Source organism: Eublepharis macularius, chromosome 17 (genome assembly GCF_028583425.1).
Source record: "Eublepharis macularius isolate TG4126 chromosome 17, MPM_Emac_v1.0, whole genome shotgun sequence".
NCBI classification, from domain to species: Eukaryota; Metazoa; Chordata; class Lepidosauria; order Squamata; family Eublepharidae; genus Eublepharis; species Eublepharis macularius.
The window spans coordinates 14,171,437-14,188,674 of record NC_072806.1 but is presented as its reverse complement, the minus strand read 5'-3'; the positions used below and the strand labels follow the sequence as shown (position 1 = coordinate 14,188,674).

The following is a 17,238-nucleotide window of genomic DNA, read 5'->3' as shown; positions in this document are numbered from 1 at the left end:
TGGAATGACAGACCCCTCAGTGGAATGACGGCCCCTGGGTGTGACAGAAGGGCTCTGAGCAGCTTCGCTCATCTGAACAGGGTCTCCTGCAGATACCAGGCTGCACACAGGTGAAATCAGTAGCAGCCCATACAAGGGCTTTCTCTGTGGTGGCCCCTATCCTGTGGAATGATCTGCCTGAGGAAGTCAGAAGAGCCCCCCCCTCCAGGTTTTCCGTAAATGATGCAAAACTGAACTATTCAAAAAGTCTATTTACTCAAATGGGAGGGCTGCATTGTAGGGATGGGGTCTCAGGTGCTTCACTAACAAGTTGGGGATCATAGACTTCATCACCATTTTTGCCTCATATATTATCTGTTGCTTTAAATATGTACTCCAATGTACAACCATTGCTCCATGCTGTCTAATGTTAGTCCTAGAATTGATTATGTTTTGCTTCAGTATCTCTACTATGTCTTGGATCCTTGCTAATGCTGTCTTTAAATTTGTATATGTTTACCTTATGGTACTGTATTGAAATGTGCTTACTTGATACTGATTGTATTAACCTCATGCTGTGTAATCCGCCTTGAGTCTCAGTGAGAAAGGCGGACTATAAATGACCTAAATAAATTACGGCCCCTAGGTGTGACAGAAGGGCTTTAGAACTGGAATGACAGGCCACTAACTGCAATGACAGCCCCTAGGTGTATCAGAAGAGCTCTCGGATTGGAATTACAGGTCCCTGAGTGGAATGACAGCCGCTAGGTGTAGCAGAAGTGTTCTGGGACCTGAATGACTCATCCCTGAATGGAATGATGCTCCCTGAATATTGCAGAAGAGCTCTGTGTCTGGAATGACATGGCTCTGAGTGGAATGATGGCACCTGGGTGTAGAGATAGTGGTCTGCAACTGGAGTCACCAAGACTTATATTTTAATTGATATTTTTGGGAGATGTGTAGCTATCACCGTATCACTGCACAACGTCAAGGTGATTTGGTGTCTGCTGACATGTTGAGATGTGTCTGTTTGGAGCAGCATTTTGAGAGGGGCTGGAGCTGATGTCACAGTTGTGGTAATGTTGCATTGTTGGAGCCTTTCCCCCCACCATTTTTGCTGATTGGGCTGTCCCGTGGCCACTGGAGAGGCAATTGGTAGCAGCATTCTGGAGAAAAACATGTATTTTTAAGCTTGTTCTTCTTTCATTTATTTTGTTAGAGCCGAAGTGGGAAGGATTAAAATACTGGTGCTTCATTTCCTCCCAGCAGCTCCCTGCCACCTTGTTTCACAAAGGGCTGTGCATCAGGATGGGAAGGAGGAGGAAGGGGAAAAGCAAGCAGCAATTTCAGCCTGTCCTGGCTTCTAAAGCCAATAAGAATGAGCCATAACATCAGTTCCGGAGCCCTTCTGTTACACCCAGGGGCTGTCATTCCACTCAGGGGCCTGTCATTCCAGACCTAGAGCCCTTCTGATACACCCAGAGGTTGTCATTTCACTCAAAGCCCTGTCATTCCAGCCCCAGAGCCCTTCTGTCACACCCAGGGGCCATCATTCCACTCAGGGGCCTGTCATTCCAGTCCCTGAATAATCTATCTGGGCCCAGAGACTTTCCTTCAAAATCCATTCCACATTTCTTTGCAACTTTTTTTTTTGCTGAAATGTGTTTCAATGGAGCCCATGTAAGTAAATGGGCATTCCTGTTTCCCATTATTTCCAATGGGCCTTCAAGCCTCTCCCCTTATTTTCAATGGGCAATCCTGTCATTCCTTTCAGCATATCCCATCTTTTTGGCCTGGGTGCCAGTTGTGTGATTTTGGGACGTCTTCAGTCACCACCTGGAGGTTGGCAACCACACAACATGAACCAGCCATAGAGAACAAAACAGAACGAACAACTCGTCCCAAATTGTCCGCGTATGGCAGCGGCCTGCTGAAACCGGAAGTGACGACGGCCCAGCGCGTTTGCGCCTCTGGTCTTTTTCCGGGTCAGAGTTGGTCACCATGGCGGTCCTGGCGTCCAATCCTAACAACCCGGTGGTGTTTTTCGATATCACCATAGGAGGCCAGGTGGGTGCCCTGAGGGGAATTGGGGAGGAGGAGAGGCGTTGTGTGTGTGGGCGGGGAAGTCGCGGTTCTGACGCTCTGCCTTCGCTCAGGAGGTCGGCCGCATGAAGGTGGAGCTCTTCGCCGACGTGGTGCCCAAGACGGCGGAGAACTTCAGGTGAGCTTGGGAGAGAGCCATAGAGACGCAGGCCGGCCGGCGGGGCGAAAGCAACACCATCCCCCCCTTTACCGGCGCTTCCGGCCGAACCCTTCCGGCTTGTAGCGGAGCCGCCTCAAATCTCCCACCATAGAAACTTGGGGCGTAGAGCGTCTCCTCAACGTGTCCGTAGGAAGAATCATGGCCGCTTAGCCTTGTGCGCTGTTTTGAGTCGCTCTGGTCGTTTCTATGATGCTACGCTTCCTAGGGCTGCCGCTATAGAGGTGTGGGGATAGAGCGGCCCTCGCCAATATGAACGTGTGAAAGGGCCGGGCTGCGGCGGCAAGGGAGATGTGCCTGGCTGGCCCTTCGAGGGTCTCGAAAGCGGAGCAATCTATTGCCGCCCTCGATTGGCTTGGAAAATTAGGTTTGCCAACCTCCAGGTGGGGCCTGGAGATCTCCCGGAATTACAAGTGATCTCCAGGCCACAGAGATTAGTCCTCCTGGAGAAAATGGCTACTTTGAAGGGTGGGCTCTGTCATTATACCCAACTGAGGTCCCTCCCCTCCCTAATCACTGCCCTCCCTAGGCTCCACCACCCAAAACCTCTAGGAATTTTTCCAGTCCAGAGTTAGCAAACTTTTGGAATTGATGCCCATCCAGAAACAAAAGGTGCAGGAACAAACTCTTTCCTTTAATGAATTTCTATCACTTTTACCAGCCATGCTTGCTTTAAAAAACATGTAAACAGTTCACTGAGTGACTTCATCCATTCTGTGGGTTTCATCCTAGAACAAGCCAGAGTCAGCAGACCATTTCAGGCCCTTATTGCTATTAAAACAAGTATAAAGCCAAAGTAGCAGAAACTCTCTTTGCAAAGTAGATTGGCCAAGTATGCAATATGCTGATTCTCCCTTGGAGATCCCTGCAGTCTGGGGTGATGGGAGAAACTTGGGCTGGTCTGACACTTCCACCCCACCCCCCAGCTCCTGTGAGACTTAACAAGTGGTACCCTACTTCAGCCCTTACTAACAAATGACACCAAGATGAAATGTTAAAAACTAGACTGAAGCAATGAAGTGTTTGGCTTCAGTAGATATTTCACAGTGCTCCAGTAGTAGCCAAGTGACAGACAGCTTGCAAATGTAACAGTGCAATCCTAGAGCAAGATTTGAGTCCAGTGGCACCTTAGAAACCAACTGGATTTCCAGGATATGAGCTTTTGAGAGTCCAAGTTCCATTTGTCAGATACAAGGAGTGGAAAAAGGTAAGAGGCTTTATAATCCAGGCAGAAGGTGCAGTCCTATGCAGAGTTAGTTCAGTCTCAGTTCAATGTGTTTAGTCTGAAGTAATTTTTATGTAAGATTGCACTGTGGCAGTTTTCTATTCCATTGCCAGGCAAATGTGGAGTGGACAACATAGATGTTCTGGAAGAGTGAAGCATTGTGATTCTGCATTATGGTCCTGCCCTTCAAATGTTGCCCTTCTGTTGGTTAAGGGAAGCTGTGGACTGTGGTTCGTACTAGCCATTCCTGCTTCTATACAGCACTCCAGCCATTCCTTTGTACTCCTTTGATCACTTCAGTTATTTCTAGATGCTGTAGACTTGGGAGAAGATGAAGAAATTCAAAGACTGAACTATCAGTAGTAGGTTGAAAACTGCCTTCAGCCGTGGTTTTCTTTGGATACGGAGTAGCATTACTCTATCCCATACCATTTCTTCATTGAAAGCCCTCCATACTTTGAGTTGGCAAGCTGGAAGGGCTAATGATTAGGTTGGGACTGAAGCTCCTTGCTAGCCATCTGGAGGCATGTTTGAGGTGGAATAATAAATCTTGCTATATAAAACTCTTCTCTGCCCCTTTGAATTGTTAGTGTGTCATTTTAAACTTATCTGAAGCATGGTAGGAAGGGCAAGATTGGCATCAATATTGAAAGAATGCAGAATTGGACTTTTGAGACAGCAACCTTATATGAATCCATACAAAATGTGCCTGCTTACTTCATCTATACCTCACTTTTCTGCCCAATGGGGAATAAAAGTGGCTTACTTCATTCTCCTCTCTTCTATGAGCTGGCTGAGTATGACTGGCCCAAGGTCACCTAGCAAGCTTCCACGGCAGAGTGCGGATTCATACCTGGGCCTCCCAGATCCTACCCCTACCCTCTAATCACCACCACACTGGCTCTCAGGTTCTCATGAAGCCAAAATATTGAGTAGTTATCCTGACTGGCAAGACATTCATAACTTTTACATATTTGTATTTTGACACTCTCGCATGTAAATAGAAATTATAAGCATCTGTATTGTAATGGTAGAATTGTGTATGTTGGCATGAACTTGACCTGCTCTACATGTCATAAGAAGGTGGCAGAGTGCTAAGATGGTGGAATAGATTGTGCTACATTAGATGGGAGTTGAGAGGTACCGTTCTACAACGATCCACTTAATTAATAATTCCCTGTAATTGGAAAACTAGCTAGGCTGGTGGGCTGTTCGTTTGCAGACAGTTTTTACATGGGAAGCATTAGAAATCAGTCAGGAAGGGAACTTTGACTCTCAAAAGTTTATACCCTGAAAATCTTGTTGGTCTCTAAGGTGCCACTGGACTCAAATCCTGCAGAAATCTGTTTCCACCAATATCTGATATACTGCCCATTCTGTCTCCTCAGAGATCTCATTTTGCAGCATTTCTAGATCAAGACTTAGTCCTGCCTTCGTTTATTCTAAAGACATGGGCTTGAGGAAAAAGCACTTCTGGAGGCAGCAAGGCCTGCAAGGGTTAGGTGGCTTTGTAAAAATGTAATATATCATATATATCTGCTTAGAAAACTGAAATAGCCATGTAGGAAAATAAGAAATAACAATGATCGTTAGATGTTAGTGATTAGTTTTGATGTTTTTTCACATATGAAGTAAAATACATGACTAGATCCCCATGTGTTTTTCCCAAAAAGCTTTATTCGTTTTGTCTCACTGAATGGTCGGACTGCCTGTAATTTGCTTGTTTGGATGGTGACAGTTTTGGTTTTTCCCAGCCTAGAATTTTGGCAGTGGTTTTCTCTCCTTCCACTCCTAAAACCACAAACACGTTATGTGGGCAATAATACAACCACTGGTTAGACTGGTTTGCTCTCCACCCTGGCATGACACATGGTGCCTGTTGGCAGGCCTGAAGCAGAGCAGCAATAAATTCAGGAATTTTATCTTTCAACACGCAAGAAAATTGGTTGGCAACTAGCAGCCTGCGGGTTGAATGTAGTCTCCTGATGGCTATCACCCTGGTTCCCAACTCTCCTTCTTGAATGTTTAGAGCCACCATGATTATTTTTGTTTGAATGGTTTGAGAGCCCTCAGTCACTCACTGAATGGATTTAACTCATAGCTATCCTGTCTTTTTTTTCTCTCTCCCTCCCAGGCAGTTTTGTACCGGTGAATTCAGGTATGTCTCATGCAAATGATGCAAGTTTTTCTTCCGATCGGTGGGCAAGCATAGGCTGGGAGCAAAGTCTGCCACCTGACCTGCTTGCCCTGTTAGAGAGCTCCCTTGAGTTCGGAGCTGGGTGGCTCCACACAGGCCGAACCTCCATGTGCTGGTACCATCTGTGGCCTCGAGTCCTTGGAGGTCATGGTTCCTGTGCTCTGAAGTTTGCACTGATTCCCAGCATCTCTCTCTCTTTTCTAGGAAAGATGGTGTTCCTATTGGTTACAAAGGCAGCACTTTTCACAGGTACTCTTTGTCTGGACTTTAACTTAAAGCCGCCTTCTGAGCCTGTGTCTTCCCTTTAAGCTAGTGGTATGAGATAGGTGATCAGTGGAGGGAAGTAGAACTCTCGCTGCGTGAATGTGCATGGCTAGCGATAGGCGTCCTGTAGAGAAGGTCCCCTCCGTCTCTTGCCTTAAACGGGGCAAAGCGTGTTACTGTGGACTTCAGCACTGAGCTGTAGGAGCAGAGTTATAGGGATGGGATTTAAGGGAAATCTCTTTTTTTGAGTGGAAAGGTGGCACTGGCACTGGTTTCTCACATTTGTGAGTGCTGGGATGCAGAATGTAAGGTAAGACAGATGGAGTGAGACCTGGCGAGAGAGAAGTGAAAAGTGGGTACATTGTTAAAGGGGTTAAATCTGTGTAGCAATTTTCAACCCTCTCAATCCACCCCTCCTTTTTTTTTCTTTTAAAGGGTTATAAAGGATTTCATGATCCAAGGAGGTGACTTTGTAAACGTAGGTAGTTGTTTTCGTTCTTCTTCGCTATATTTTAGGAGGACAAAAGATTTGGTGCTCCTTTTGGGAATCTGTGCTTGGGGCTTCTTCCTTCTCCGGCCATCATCGCCTTTTACTCTCCACGCTTACCTGCGCTGTGGCGGGTGCAGCCTGGTCCTCTGCCTGATGGCAGCTGCAGAAGCTTCAGTAGTCACCTCTTTACAAAATTTGGTAGCATTAATAGAACTTGCCAAACTCCTTTGTCTTGGTGCACGAGTGTGCAAACTGCAGAGTTAGCTAGGAATCTTCGTGATGGTTAGAAACGATTATTAATTTTGAAACAAAGCAGATATTTAATACCAGAACCTTTTTTTTAAAAAGCCCAATGCACATTTCTGCCATTATCCAGCTGTTTTTTATCTCTCATCTCAACAAACCAGCCATTCTAGCAAGCAAAAATAGCTTTGTCATCTGTAGAACCTCAGGTATCCCGTAACCAATTATAGTTTCTACTTGAATTAACTGATTCCTAAAGGCATTTCCCTTTTCAAGAATATGTATGTATTTTCCTTTTTACTTTAAAAAAATTATTTGAAAGGGGAATCTCCATCAGTAACTAATAATTAGATTTTATTCTATTTACTTCATTTATACCCTACCTTTCTCCCCAGTAGGGACCCAAAGCAGCTTACATCATTCCTCCATTTTATCCTCACAACTACCCTGTGAGGTGGGTTAGGCAGCTGGTCCAGGGTCACCCAGCAAGCTTCTATGGCAGAGCAGGGATTTGAACCTGGGTCTCCCAGATCCTAGTCTAACACTAGCCACTACACCACATAAAGACTTCCTTGTAACTCACTGTGTGTTTTTTGAACTCTAAGAAGGCAGTGGCAATGAACAGACCATTGCTTTAGAGAGATGTTACAGTAATGTTTGCTCGTGCTGTGGGACAGTTTGAACTTCCCAAGGAAGAAAAAGGCTACAACTGGGAGCTCTACAGTTTGGACTTCCTTGATTTTGCATAGAAACTCTGCTACTGAAAAATATTGGGCCATTATAAACACCCTTGGTCCCTAGGTTGTGCTGAATGAGAAACCCCGCCCAGGCCCTCTTATAAAACTAGATTCCAGTTGTAATAAATGGTTATTTTAAAGTTTAGATGCCATGCCCAGACAGTCCACATTATGTAACCTGTATATATCTATGCAGATTTTTGTTCTGTTTTTGGAGCAAAGTGAACTCTGAAGCCCCATCTGTGGGAAGTCTTCACCCAGCTCTCTGGCTTCTTAAAGACTGTTTCACCAACTGCTGCTTGCATAACTTTTTGTCCATAAAGACTAGAGACCGTTCCTCTATTTTATTAAGAGGAAGCTGAGATTCTCAAGCTGCTGAATTCTGCACCTGATGCCACATTCTTGTGCCTTCTCAGAATGCATACACGCTGCCTTGCTAGTTTCTTACCAGGAATTAAGGGATCTAAAGCATTCAGCTCTGCCCGGGATAAGAAAATACAGCTAGCAGGATCAGTCGAGCAAGGGAGGTTTTGTTGTTTCAAGCAGAACCTGTAAAATATGTTATTGGGCTGGAGGGAGGGAGAGGGTGATTGCCTTTGAGAGGGCAAACCTGTTGTGTTAAGCGCAAGTTAATGAAACTGATCAGAAAGGCCAGAAGGGTGAGGAGTTGTTGTTGTTCAGTTCTGGGAATTGCCTTCCCTTAAGGAAAGAAAAAAAGGTTAAGCAAACAAGAAAAAGGCACCTTGTGAGAGGGCGCACATGGCACCTGCTTCGCACAGCTGATAAACCCTGGCCTGTTTTGCATCACCTGCATACTGTCCCAGAAGCATTTCAAACACATTATTTCTGTTGCAGGCAAGATTAAAATGTGACCATGTTTGCAGCCTGTTCTTTCCCCCGTGCTAGGGTCTCCTTCCAAGCTGCTCTTCTTCTTAGGGGATGCCTACATGGACAACTTGGTTGGACTCCCTGGAGTAATTTTTCTCGTGTGGCAGTTTTTGTGCTTTCTTCACTGTGCGAACACTTCTCCCATGGGCATCTCTACAAGCGTTGCACATTGCAAGGCATTTTGGGGGTTCGCAGGTGCATCATGTGAAGTGTTGATGAGGCTGAATGGGCCTCCTCATGACCTTTGCGTGCTGAGGACGTATGCTTCCTCCAGCTGCACACTGTAAGTTTGGACAGAGCTGGCTGCTGGAAATTTGTCAGCTATTGTTGAGCTTCTCATTGAAAAACAGTTTAAAAACCTCCACTTGGGGGCCTGGATGTGGATGCCCCGAGTCAGCAAGAATTTCATTCCTTCCTCTGTTGTGGAATATACCGCAGGCTCCACATTTTCAGGCCACAGTCCCTTGAGCCATTGGCTACCCTTATACTACAGCCTCTGTCATTCATGCGCTTGGCACCCAGGGGATGCCCTGTGGCAAGCAGAGGAAGACTACTGTTATCTCCCTTCCTCGCTGTGACATTTTATATCTGAAAGGATCTGGTGAAGGATTCTTCCCTGGCAACTGTAGAAGGGGCTCTGCAGTCATGTTTGAGCTGATGTTGCATTTTGCGAGTCCCTTCCCCCTCTATTGGCTAGCATCTGAAGTTGGGGCAAACTCCAGCAGGCACTGATTAGAAAGCAATGCACCTTGTGGTTTTTATTTTCTAGACCCAGAAATAACTGCAGCAGCCAGCCTCCTGTATTTCCCTCACTTTGGATGCTGTACTGCTCATGTGACTAGACCGCTCGTGTGATTATTTGGTTACAGGGATGAGCCAAGAGCAGAAATGAATGGAATTTGATGCAGGGGGACATGCAGAATGAGGTGGTAGAATGCTGGACTTTTGGGGTGTAGGTGGGGTGGAGGGGGGATTTTATTTTGTGAATGTGTCCCTGTGGGAAAAGCTCCCTTTCTGTAGTAAGCTTAGAGGAAAAGAGAGATTAGTGTAGTTCTATCTCAGATGTATTTGATGATTCTTTTTACATCTGGAGTACACTAAACCTTTCTCCCTGGTGTGTTAGCTAACTACAGGCAGGAAGCTTTTTCCATGGAGAGGAGCCTTTATTTTATTTATTTAAAACATGTATGTCCTGACTTGGATAGCCCAGGTGAGCCTGATCTCATCAGAGCTCAGAAGCTAAGCAGAGTCGGCCTTGGTTAGTAATTGGATGGGAGACATCCAACAAATACCAGAGTTGCAGAGGCAGGCAATGGCAAACTACCTCTGTTAGTCCCTTGCCATGAAAACCCCACTAGGGGTTGCCATAAGTCAGCTATGACTTGAGGGCACTGTTCACCACCGAAACATGTATATGCTGCCTTTCCACCCAAAACAGGATCCCCAAGGTGAGGAGACTTTAAAAAAATAACTCCTCTCCCACTTGTAGACTGAAGTGCATGGTTCTACCATTTTGTTCTGCTTGAAGCATAGCATGTAGATAAACACTTTGGCCGAGTCCCATAATTAGGTGGGGGAAAGGGGGCCAATCTGGGTAATCTTTTCAGGCTGTCTCAAGGAACAGAGCAAAACTGTCCATCTTCCTTTTTAATGTGACGAGGGAGGAAAGCACTGCTGTTCAAAAGACAATGTTCTGACATCAGTAGTTGTCCCCTGTGCTCAGGAACCCAAGCTTTGGAAAGGTGGACTTGAATACCTTCCCCCCTTTTCAAACAGGGAGACGGGACTGGAGTGGCCAGCATATACCGGGGTCCCTTTGCTGATGAGAACTTCAAGCTAAAACACTCGGCTCCTGGCTTGTTGTCTATGGTAAGTCCCAAGGCAAAGAGCACTGCAGCAGAACTCCCCTCTCTGGCTTAATTTGGTGCTTCCATGCATGGCTTTTTCTTTGGGACAGGGTAGCAGGCAAGGCTGTTGAGTGGACTTTTGTGCTGGAAAACCCCACGTGCATAATGTGGGACCAAGTTGCTCTGGGTATGGCTCCCTAGACAGTGGCTGTATTGTATGTATGCTACTCCATGTACTACCTTTGTGTGCAATGGCCTGAGCTTTCTGGACGAAACGTGGGATTAACGTTGTTATAAACACATTTTCCTGTGGCCAGGAAAGCTTCCAGGAATAAGTCTTGCAGGATCTGTGGTGGCCTTACTGCAAACCCAGCTTCGGGTAATGAAAGATCACTCCTGTCTCCCGGGGGGGGGGGGGGGAGGGCTTGGAAATCGTTGCACTGTGCGAAACTGTCCACCGAGAACGAGATGGAGTGGATTTGAGAGAGCGAAGAGATGGTGAAGCGTGCACCAATTGAAAAGGCAAACGCCTAATCCTTGGCATCGGCACAGCAAAATCATTTGTTGGCCGGGCTTCATCCTTGGCTAGGCTTGGAAGCCATTACTCAGAACGTAAGCTTCTGAATGAGAAGGTGCTTGATTAAATTTGGACTTGGGATGCAGATGCTGTTGCTTTTGGGGGCTGAATTAAGAGAGGTCCCGGCAGTCTCTTCTGGCCCACAATAACAAGTGCATAGGTGTGGAATTTTAGAAGGCAAATCCGTGAATGCCCTGCCTGAAATTGCTCAGTTCAGAATCCCCTTCCACAGCTTTTGCAAGCTCGAGTTACTCGGACGTTATGGGAGAGTTGGGATGCCTGGTTTGCTTTGTTGAGTGTTAGGTGTGCAAGAGCTGCCTTTGCAAGCTCGGCATGTGCGTTTCTGTCTCCGATACATTTCTGCCCCACCTTTCCTCCCAAGGATATGCATATGCGGTTCTGTTATAGCCTTACCCAAAAAATCCCATCTGAAGTTGGTTAGGCTGGGAGAGAGTGACAGGTCTGAGTTGACTTGCAACACCACCACCTTGTGCAGTTTCCTTTTGCTGTCCTTTGCGGTAGCTTGGATCTGGGCGCATACGCTCTCAGGCCGAGAGGTGGTTTCTCTCCCCTGATTTCTCATGTGCCTTTCCTGCCAGGCAAACAGTGGCCCAAGCACCAACGGCTGCCAGTTCTTCATCACATGCTCTAAGTGCGACTGGCTGGATGGGAAGCACGTCGTCTTTGGTGAGTGGCCATCTTCTGGGCACAGGATGTGGATAGAGAGTAGTTTTGGTGTTCAGGAGGGGGAAGGTCAGAATGTTTTGCCCTTGGAACAGCCCACCCCAATGTATTTGCCTCCTGCTTTTGAAAAATCCCACCGTTTCCTAAGCTGCTTGCCCCTCAGGGTGTGGAAGGAAGGTGTGGTGTAAAAGCACAGAGGCCCCATCCCAACTTTATTGTAGCATAAGCTTTCAAGAGCCACAGCTCTCTTCGTCAGATGCATCTGTGGCTCTCGAAAACTTATGCTACAATAAAGTTGGTTGGTCTTAAAGGTACTACTTGACTCTTTACTATTTTGCCACTACAGACTAACTCCTCTGGATTTAGAGAGCAGTGTTTCTCCCCAGACTTGCTTCAATTTCTATGTCTCTCTCAATTATGATGTTTCTAGAACTTTTGTCCCTGCATAACTTACTAAAACAGCATTGAAGGAAAACCGATTTATGCTTTGGAATCTGGCAAAGGTGTTCAAGTCTTGTCTATTTCATTTAAAGGCATGGAATTAACTTGGAACATCCAAACCCTTTTCTGTGCTTTCTTTTTTTACTCACTAGTATATGGGTTAACGGCAGCTTTCATATGCAGTCATTTTTTATACACACCCCCTTTCTTTAAAATGTAGTCTCTGGTGCTTACTATCAGTTAGAGAGTCTCTTTCCCATCCCCCTCAGTATTGTATGTTTAATAGGTGTGGAGTTTTAGCACAGGCTTTTTAAAAATTAGTTGTAAATCTCCCCATGGCCTAGGGCCATGATTTATCAAACACGTTTAGATTAGAATAGGTTTTCATCAGCATAACATCTATGGAAAACTGTTCAAAGATTACATGTGGGTGGGCAGATCTTTCCATGTATGTTGAAGGAAATGAACCAGACTTTCAGCCCTTAAATGTTGGAAGTGTTAAAATGGATTCTTTTTGCCACTTGAAGGCTTGTCCTCTAGCAAATAGGTATTGGTTGAAAATAAGTCTCACAATGGAAATGTGTTCCCTCAGTCCTCACCCCGTCAAAAAATAAATACGGCTGTCTTTTGCACCAACAAATGCTATCAAATGATATTCAAAGCAGTTTTGTTTGTATTTACACCATCCTCTCATCATCGTTCTCCTGTCCCTCTTGCATGCAGCAACTTGACCTTTAATTTTGTTGCAAGCATCGTGAAATAATGAAATCATTCTCCTTTTTTAATGTGGCAGGTAAAATAATCGACGGGCTGCTCGTCATGAGAAAAATTGAAGTAAGTATTTGAGTTTGGAGCTGTACATGTCATGCACCTTTTGTGGACTCAACACACAAGTGTGTACTCTTGATGTAGAGCTGGGATCCTAGAAACCCTTAGCTTTGTGAAAGAGGTTTCTAACCCTCATGGGGGTAGAGGCAAAGCACGGAAACGTACATATTGGCTGGAAAAGGATCAAGGAGCTGAGCCACAGCTCCATCCACCACCCACCTTATGCTGCTTTTGGGACTGTCCTGGCCATCTCATCTCACTCTCCGTGCCATTCCTCACCAAAAATACATTCAAAATCTCTGCTAGCTTGATCCTAGAAACAGTAAGTTACGCAAATCTGAGGTCTAGGCAAAAGTCTTAGCCACATCTCTCTGTTGGGGGTGGCCAAGCATTTCCAAAGCTCTCTACAGCAACCATGGTTTCGATATTCTTAAGAGCCATTCTTCTAATTGTGGTCTGGAAGCATATTTTGTTACACAAATGGGGTCTCCTCGTGGATGGCCCAGGCGCTCATAAAATTGATGCCACTAGCCAAAAGAGAGCCAGGATGGTATATTAGCTTAAAGTTTTGAAGTAGGATATGGGAGACCCAAGTTCAGGTACCCACTCTGCCTTGAACATTCATTAGGTGACTCTGGGCCTGTCTTTCTCTCTTACTCCCCTACCTCAAAGGACAAAAATGAAGAATGATGTATGCTGCTTTGGATCCCCATTGAGGGAGAAAAGCAGAGTATAAATACCTCTGTAAATAAAAGTGGGAGTATCTTAGGTAAGGAGCACTTGTTATTCAGCAAGGTGAGACTACTGCAGGCCATGGTTTTCAGTTTAGGAAGAGTGGCCTGTCATTAACAGGCTGTAGCACAGTGATAGGATATTTTGCATGTAGGCGGTTCCAAATTCAGTTTTCAGCATCTTCTGTTGAAAGCATCCCTGGTAGCAAAGACTGGGGAAGGACACCCTCTGCCAAAGATTCTGGAGAGCTGCTGTTGGCCAGAGTGACCAGTGCAGGGCTACACGGACCAACTTGGCATAGGGCAGCTTCTTATCATAAAACTTTCAGAAAAGAGCTCAGCCAGGACTAAACTAACCTGGTCTCTTTTTTCCAGAACGTACCCACCGGTCCAAACAACAAACCCAAGCTGCCCGTTGTGATTGCTCAGTGCGGTGAGATGTAGGGAGCACACCCCCAGGTATGCGCCCACCTCCGTCCTCCTGCATAGCTGATGCAGCAGCCTGGTGGGATGGTTCTGCTTTTGGGGAGGGAAGGATGCAAAATGGAGGTGGGGAAATAGGTGGGATTTGGCAGCTGGGGGGCCTTACATGAATAGGGTGCACAAGAGTTTGCTTGTGTTAAGAGCAGAAACAGGTGTATGTCTTTAAGAGCAAGTTTAGCCCCTACATTGGCAGTGTTGTGTCAGCAACACTTACCTGCCTGGTCAAGTCTGAAAGCCAGATGAGCTGTAGAATAAGTTTTCCAGCAGTCATAAGGTGGGGATCCAGGCTCTTCTGTAGGCCCCTTGCAGAAAAGTATTTTTTAAAAAATTGTTTTGCATGGCGGAAAACATTATACAGCTATGCATGAATTGTGCAGATTGCAAAATTTAGCTATGTTGTTGCATGTGGCTTACTTTGGCAAAAAAAAATCTCCCTGAAGAAAATTAAATGCAGAACAGACATAACCCTTACACAGTAATAACTCACAAGCAGCCACTGGCTCTGTGATGGAATGAATAGCTGGCGAACAGAATGAACGCCCAGTACATACTAACTCATTTTTCTAGCTGCTGTACCTTGGAGAGCTAGCCAGGATCTGGAAGTCAGTGGCATATTACACATGAAATGGTATTGGATAAGTTCCAGGTGGCTTCTGTTGTTTTGTGACTGATTCTCTCCTTTTTCTGATTCCAGGATAGTTTCCCCCTTCAGCCTGGACCACCAGAAACTCTCATTTCCTCCTCCCCTCCTCCCCTTCGTGCCTCATCCACCTCCCCCCCCCTGACATTCCAGACTTCTGTTGTTTTTGCCCATTGTAAATAAAGGGTTTTGTTTAAGCATCTGTCATTCCAGCAGCACACACTCGCAATCGCGAGTTTGGTTCAGTTGCAGAAGTTCTTCTAGGCTGATGTTTGGTCGCATTAGCAAAGTCCAGCCGTAGAATGATCTCAACACAGTGACCTTCATTGCCAGTCAGATGGTCTACAGGGGTGAAGGAAAGGATACAAAATCAAGGAGAAAAATGAGTCACCTGAAAGGACATCAGAAGCAGCTGTTACTTTGCTGTGTGGGTGGGTGCTTTGGTGTGCCTCCCTGAAAGAACAGGGTGGGCAGGACAAGCACTGTGGCACTGGGTGGGTCAAGAATAAAATGGCAGCACCAGCTGAGGAAATGTGAAATACGTATAGAGTAGGTAATGAGCAAAAAGATCTCCTCTCTCTCTTGTTCATCCATTTGGACTACACTGTTGTCTTGCCTGACACAATTCTTCCTTGGCACAAGCACATCTTGAGTCTGTTCACCAGCCTGCACCCCAGAATGCAGCTCCAGCCTCTACTGCAAGGCAAAGTTAAACCAGTTTACCCGAATTACAGTTGCTTACCACTCTGACCTGAGCTGAAATAGTTGCTTGACCCCTAAAAAGAGGGGATCAGGTAAGCCTTGTGTTGAATTTTAAATGGATCCTTTAACCCCTGCTCTTACCAGTTGTACTGAGATACATCTCTCTGCCATCCCAAATCCTATCTCAAGAGGTGGTTATCAGTAGGGCTCTAGAGGAAGGAGCAGCAAATTTCATTGTGGGGCGGAGGGGTGCAGACTCTTTCGCACTGTGGTAAGAGAGAGGTGGGTGAGAAGAGCTGCCCTTTTAACAGTTTAATGCCTTATTTTCTGCAATTTTTCCTTGGGACCTTGGTAGACTTAGTTCTATCCTTTTCTCCTTCGCCAGGGGCAAGAATTAGCTGCACCAGGCCAAGTAGCCCCAAACCAGGCAGCCAGGCATTGCAGACAACTGGATTAAAACAGCTCACATCCCTGTTGTGGGCTTTGGGATGACTTGCCTGCAGCTGCAGCATCCCCAGCTACAAACTAGACATTGTGCTTCAGTTTCCTGAATTGTTACAGTTGTAAAGTGGCAGCATGGAGGCTGTGTTAAGGGAGTCAGGTGCTGCTGTTCTGCATGTTTACATAAGTGAACCTTTTCTTTCAAGGAGAGTTACTGGCACGAACACAGAGTTACAGCCGTCTGGCATCTAGTGTATATATGTTTGGAAATCTGTTCAAGAGGCTTGCTTGCAGAGAATTCAGTGTGTAAAGGACTTAAGCCAAAGTCTGTAAATGCTTAGTGCTGAGCAGGGGCCCTCTGAGCAGGAGAGGGCCTTGCCACATTCATCCCTTCAGAATCCCTAGTAGAGAAGGCCTGCTTTTTGTAATTCTTTCCCACTTGTCATATCTCCCATTCACTTGGTATGATGTTTGCTTTCTCATGTCTCACTGCAGCTACAGAAAAGGAACCTTGCCATATAGATGTACTTACATAGTTGCGCAAAAAACAAAAAGGAAAGGCCTTGACATAAAGACCTAAATTTAGAGGGGAAGTGGTGGGTGGAGGAGTAGGGCAATGTCATGGGACAAGTAAAAGCAATTTCCTTCACATGGACCTGGTTTCATTGGGGAGAGAAGACTAAAACTCATATCCAAAGGCTTTGTGGAAAAGGTGGGTTTGGAACTGGAATTTGGTGGGACAAAGGGAGAACCACGTATGTTAAGAAAACAAACAGCCAGCTGGATCATCCCTGAGATTTATCTAGCCAAGAGTCACAATGGCAAACCACCTGTTTTCCAGGAAGCCCCAACAAGTGATGTGTTAAACCCACAGGTTCCATTTGGCAGCCGTCTAATCTCTGGTGCTAGGGAAGGAGTTCCAGGCTTAAGAGCTGCAAGAAAGATGAGATGTGATTAAGCAAACAGAACTTTGGAATGCCTCTGGTAGTAAAACTGCACCTTTCTAAACTGATTTGAATGGATTTAGAAGGGCATAACAACCCTTAGGATGGCACTGTTAATAGGGCAAACATCTCAAGAGTGTTAAAAGTCTTCATGGTGGAAATTAGGGGAGACGCTATAGCGGTTGCACATACTTACCTAATGTATCCCGGGTTCAATCCTTGGCATGCCCTCCCCTCTTAAAGGTAGCAGGTGTAGGGAAAGACTTTAAACCTTAGAGAGATGCTGACCATCATAAACAGGCAGGATTCAATGGCTCAAGCTTTGGTACAGCACTTGCCTTGAATGCAGGTTTCCTTGGTTTTACCTGCTGAGGAAAATCTGCGGGAGAGTCACTACCCATTAAAGGAGACAGCGCTAATATATACCGACCAATGGTCTGACGTGCTAAGAGATCGATTTGCGTGTTGCCCAAATAACAGATTGAGAGGAGAAAGGGAAGCAAATACGAAATAATCTAGGAATTACTTTATTGGGATTTCAGATTGCTAACAGGAAGCCCTCTTGTCAAATAGATGAAACTCATCTGCTCACTTCAACCAGATCTCTCAGCTGTAACAGTAGTCATTATAAACCAGG

At 45.7% G+C, this 17,238-nt stretch overlaps 1 protein-coding gene across 1 annotated transcript; it reads left to right on the top strand.

The window, feature by feature from the left end:
- The first annotated feature begins 1,966 nt into the window (after nucleotides 1-1,966).
- On the top strand, nucleotides 1,967-14,711 carry PPIH (peptidylprolyl isomerase H). Its single transcript, XM_055002073.1, has 10 exons — nucleotides 1,967-2,046; nucleotides 2,136-2,200; nucleotides 5,599-5,622; nucleotides 5,866-5,910; nucleotides 6,361-6,403; nucleotides 10,060-10,152; nucleotides 11,307-11,394; nucleotides 12,626-12,666; nucleotides 13,767-13,850; nucleotides 14,569-14,711. The coding sequence occupies exons 1-9, from the start codon at nucleotides 1,981-1,983 to the stop codon at nucleotides 13,833-13,835; spliced, it is 534 nt and encodes a 177-aa protein (XP_054858048.1). The 5' UTR covers nucleotides 1,967-1,980; the 3' UTR covers nucleotides 13,836-13,850; nucleotides 14,569-14,711.
- Nucleotides 14,712-17,238: the final 2,527 nt, after the last annotated feature.

Bases quoted from the DNA above. Each gene is read 5' to 3' on its own strand.
- PPIH (XM_055002073.1), top strand. From the start codon at position 1,981: ATGGCGGTCCTGGCGTCCAATCCTAACAACCCGGTGGTGTTTTTCGAT. The intron at 5,911-6,360 runs GTACTCTTTGTC...TTTCTTTTAAAG, and splicing joins AAAGGCAGCACTTTTCACAG to GGTTATAAAGGATTTCATGA. The intron at 10,153-11,306 runs GTAAGTCCCAAG...CTTTCCTGCCAG, and splicing joins CTCCTGGCTTGTTGTCTATG to GCAAACAGTGGCCCAAGCAC.